Source organism: Teleopsis dalmanni, chromosome 1 (assembly GCF_002237135.1).
Source record: "Teleopsis dalmanni isolate 2A chromosome 1, ASM223713v2, whole genome shotgun sequence".
NCBI classification, from domain to species: domain Eukaryota; kingdom Metazoa; phylum Arthropoda; class Insecta; order Diptera; family Diopsidae; genus Teleopsis; species Teleopsis dalmanni.
This window is the reverse complement of record NC_051846.1, coordinates 119483403-119487835: the sequence shown is the minus strand read 5'-3', so window position 1 is coordinate 119487835 and position 4433 is coordinate 119483403. Positions and strand designations below refer to the sequence as shown.

General features: G+C 31.8%; 1 protein-coding gene across 2 annotated transcripts; it reads left to right on the top strand.

Moving 5' to 3' along the window:
• The first annotated feature begins 1458 nt into the window (after window positions 1–1458).
• Window positions 1459–2871, top strand: LOC119668095 (oxysterol-binding protein-related protein 11). 2 transcript variants are annotated; one of them, XM_038077488.1, is made up of 4 exons: window positions 1459–1583; window positions 1847–2042; window positions 2097–2493; window positions 2550–2871. In XM_038077488.1, the coding sequence occupies exons 1-4, from the start codon at window positions 1557–1559 to the stop codon at window positions 2731–2733; spliced, it is 804 nt and encodes a 267-aa protein (XP_037933416.1). In that variant the 5' UTR covers window positions 1459–1556; the 3' UTR covers window positions 2734–2871. The 2 variants fall into 2 exon arrangements, with proteins under 2 accessions (XP_037933416.1, XP_037933417.1); XM_038077489.1 differs by having other exon boundaries at window positions 1477–1569.
• The last annotated feature ends 1562 nt before the right edge of the window (window positions 2872–4433 follow it).

The following is a 4433-nucleotide window of genomic DNA, read 5'->3' as shown; positions in this document are numbered from 1 at the left end:
ATGTGTTGTGCTAATATATAACAACTCTGCCTAATTGGAGTACATATGTTTGTAGAGTTTAGTTGATTGTTCTATGGTGAATAGACAAAAAGAAATGTTATGACAGAATTTATAGTAAAACTCTGATTGGAATCATGTGATTAGTTAACGTTTAAGTCTGCAACGTGTTGATTAGTTATTATTATTTATTATATCAACTTATATATGTATATGTATATTGACATATAAATATATAATTTATTTTATATAAATCACCTCTTCTTGTTAATTTATGTACTCTTAATTTATTTTAAGCAAATTTAAAATTAATTGCAATACATATTACTAGTATATTTCGGATTGATGTCTGCGGTTCGCGTAAGCTAAAATATGTAGTGTAATAAATAGTTAATATTATTTATCATATGTATTTAAATATGGTATATTTATTTTTTATTTATATACTTTATTTCTTATATGATTTTTTATTATAAGCAAATATAAATTAATTGCGGTACATAATACTCATTAGTACCCGATATTGTGATTGGTTTAAGCTAAACCTGTATGAAAATTAGTTATCATGTATATAGGTATTTATATATACAAATATAGATAGACATATATGTGTATATAATTTAAAATTTTTAAATTAATTGTAATATATAATACTCATTTATTTCCGGTTGAAATCTCGATTCGTTTAAGCAAAAGTTAATATTATTTGTTATAATTACTTATATGTTTGTATTTATTGCATATATACATGTATATACTGTAGTACATAATCTTAATTTTAATTGGTTTAATATTAAAAAGATTGACCCGATCAAAAAATACATAAAGGATAGAGTCCTGAAATTATTTGCAGACTTACCAACACCGCGTTATCGAATCTCATAATGGTTACAGGTTCCTCGGGGAAGTATGCAGATCTGAGGTCAATTATTGCTTAGTCTGATGAAGTAATAAACAACAATCCAAACAAAGCATAAAGAGGGGTTTTGAAAATATCCCGAGTTAGTAAACAGTGAAAGTGCTCAAGTGCAATGGCTTGAATAGCTTCCACATAACATGATAACCCAATGCAATTTACTTTATTTTCGAAACATAATTCAAGTAAGCCTTCTAATAAGTATTCTAATATCTGCCTTTCCCTTGATTACTAGAGTGTGGCTGTAACTTTTGACCTTTATGGTCCAATAGCTGATATTTGTATATTTTACATTGTTGAGAGGTGGTTTCAGTGGGTTCAAGTCTCACCCTGTGGCTTTCGATTTTCCACCCATACTTTGTGTTCTATTAATTATTATTTTCATTACAAATTGTTGTATTAATAATAAAAGATTTTAAATGTCATTTCAAAGAATTTATATTTTAAACAATATTTGACATTTTTTTAAACTTCATAACATTTTAGTTACGAAACACATATTGCACTGGTTTTAAAATTTCTTCATTTCCATTAATAGAATTTAAAACAATGCAATCACGAAGTTAAAAAAAGTTTTCTGTTGTATGTAATTTAATAACATAAAGATTTTCAATTATATTTAGTTGAAATTTGTGGTGAAACAATGGATTCGAAACGTATGTTTAAAATGGTATGTACGCTAAGTACAATAAATTTAATACACTAAAATTACAACTCTGCAACACTGTTTTCTAATATCAGCTGATTTTGCTTATTGTGAATAGTCGCTGTGTTGAATATTTATTTCTACGAACTTTTGTTTAGTGTGATTTTGCGTCAATTACATTATATTATTAATAATAAAATTAACATACAAAAAAGTAACAAATATTAGGGCATTACATATAAAATTAACTCGCAAACATTCTGCGAAAAATAAAATCTACTTTACAGCACCGCAAAAACAAATCACGGCAAAAGCTACATTCGACTGCTATCGTTAACAACAGCACAACAAAGGAACGGAGCAAAATACAGGAGTTCGGCGAGAGACTCGACACAATGGAGGCTAATCTGAACAGGGTGCTAAACCAAAGCGTACGACATCAACTAAATGGACAACTAAGTAAATACACAAATGTTGTTAAAGGTAAATAAAATTAGTCTGTTTATGTAAAAAGTCGCACTACATTCTGCTTTGTAGGTTGGCAGTATCGTTGGTTCACCGTTGATCCGAAAACAGGCACACTCAGCTATTATTTATGTGATTCGTCTTCATCTAATGAAGATGTCGCGCCATCACCTCATGTATTAGCCGGTGCGCCACGCGGTCAGGTGCATTTAGGCGGTGCTGTTGTTTATCCGAGCGATGAAGATTCGAAAACATTTTCAATTGGTTGTGCTTCCGGTGATACATTAAAGTTGCGTGCATCAGATGCGCGTGCACGTCAGGAATGGGTAGATGGTTTACGTGCAGTAGTTGAAAGTCATACACAAGCTATGGACATAAGTATTGCATCTACCTTACCACCAAGAGAATTACTAGCAGCTTCAGATGCAATGGTGTCAGCAAGACAAGCGCTTTATCTAACAGAACAGTGGTAAGTAAACAAACTAAAGTGTCCCTTATAATTAATAAAATAACTTAATTTTATAGTAATGCCAATTTGGCGCGTGCAATAGAAAATATTGATTGTGAAGCGTTCTCTCCAACTGATCCTGATCTTCTCATGCTAAAAGCCATTTCTACAGCTAGCACACAATGCTTGCATCAATGCTTGAGTCTGTTACAACGCCACCAAGAAATCCACAGCACAGAAATTGAGGGCTCCGTTGCTTAATTCTAAAAACGCAATTGTTTTATTTTAATTTTAGTTAGCAACTCTACTAAGTATTTTTAAAAAATTCCAATTTTAATAATTTGATAACCCAAATCGTACTGTAAATAAATTCATGTTGTGTCCTTTCCAAACTAAAAATGAAATTTTTGTAAAATTTATAATTACTCGCATAATAAAAAATATTTCCTAGTTAATAATGATGACTACTTTTCGATTCATAAGGAAAGGATTATATACATCTTAAGTGAGAGGTTTTTATTTTTAAGGAAGAGTTTTTGTTTTTATTCTTAGTTGATTTCAAAGATATGTATTATTAGTTATAAAAGAAGAACAAATCAACTGAAGCTTGGTGTTAAAAAGTAAGATAATGAACTTAACAGATGAAATTCAACTTAATCTGTTGACACTCAGAAAACGTTTTGAAACCGGTCAGTTTTATGTTCCAGACTGGAACCATTGAAGTGGCGTGGTCTCTTTGCCTTAACCCAGGTTGACTTCAAAAATCAAACCTTACTCCTTAACAATGCACTCCTTAACAATCACACTGTCTTTATCTACATCCATTCTAACCCATGTATACCGATGCGCAACTCGTTTAATGTGTAATGCAACGAAGGCCCAAGGAACTTTTCCAGTCAAACAAATTGATGTCCCGTTTCGTAGCAATCTGGCGATTAAATAATATCGCATGATTATGCCGTTAATGAAACTAAGCGCAGGGGCCGAATTTGAGAGCGTTAGTGTTATAAGCGGGTGTTATCTTATATAAAAATTTCAATACAAAAATAAAGCGTAGAGACACATGTAGTATATCAACGGATTTAGTGATGTTATAGATGTAATGAGTATCGAAAACTAATATGAAGATACCTTATGTGCCTATATGCAGCATAATATATTCTTCCAGTGCTGCAGATCAGATAGTATAAAAGTTAAGATAATTAATGTCTTTTATAGTGTCATATTTGTCGGTGGGTTAAAGGTTCCACGACAATTTCTCATCATATCGTTCGATCTAGTGCTTTGACACTAGGCTCAACTCTTTAAAGTTATGTTTAATTTGGGATACGTATTGCTGTTCTATAATTGATATATTTTCTTAACAAGTTGTCATAATGGAAGACTAGTGTGTTGTCCCATATTGCCTGAAACGATTAATATAAAACGCTTTATTCAAAGATAGGAAAACTATGGTATTTGTAGTGACTAGAATCCGATGTAGGACTCTAGGTTAAGCTAGGTTAGGTAACTGTAAACATTGGGAGAAATCTAATGCACCTTGTAATCTGCAAATCTGCATGGGCGCAAACTACATTAATCGTTTTCATCTACTAGTACTATCCTTGTTGAACCTTTTGGTACTCGAAATTTACTCCAAAATTGAATAGATCTGTCGAGTATATTTTGTTAATCTCGGACAGGCCAGTGAAGAAACGCTCTTTGACATTGAGATCGCTTCGTCTGTACTATTGGTTTAAGACATAGAAAGTGATTAATGGATTCTATCTCACTTACAACATGACAACTTTATGGTCCATTTATTGGAATACCCCTTCGAGTAAGTACACGAAGTGCAGCATTTTTAAAGCCTAAAAGGCCTTTAACCGAAGCGATATTTATTCTTATCCATAAGCTGTCAACTCATTTGCGGGTTCAATAACTAGGTAATACTGACAACTCATAGTAATTTGTTACACCTG

Excerpts from the sequence above, each read along its gene's own strand:
- LOC119668095 (XM_038077488.1), top strand. The coding sequence starts at position 1,557 with ATGGATTCGAAACGTATGTTTAAAATG. Across the intron at positions 1,584-1,846 it reads CGAAACGTATGTTTAAAATG|CACCGCAAAAACAAATCACG; the intron begins GTATGTACGCTA and ends TCTACTTTACAG. Across the intron at positions 2,043-2,096 it reads ATACACAAATGTTGTTAAAG|GTTGGCAGTATCGTTGGTTC; the intron begins GTAAATAAAATT and ends TCTGCTTTGTAG.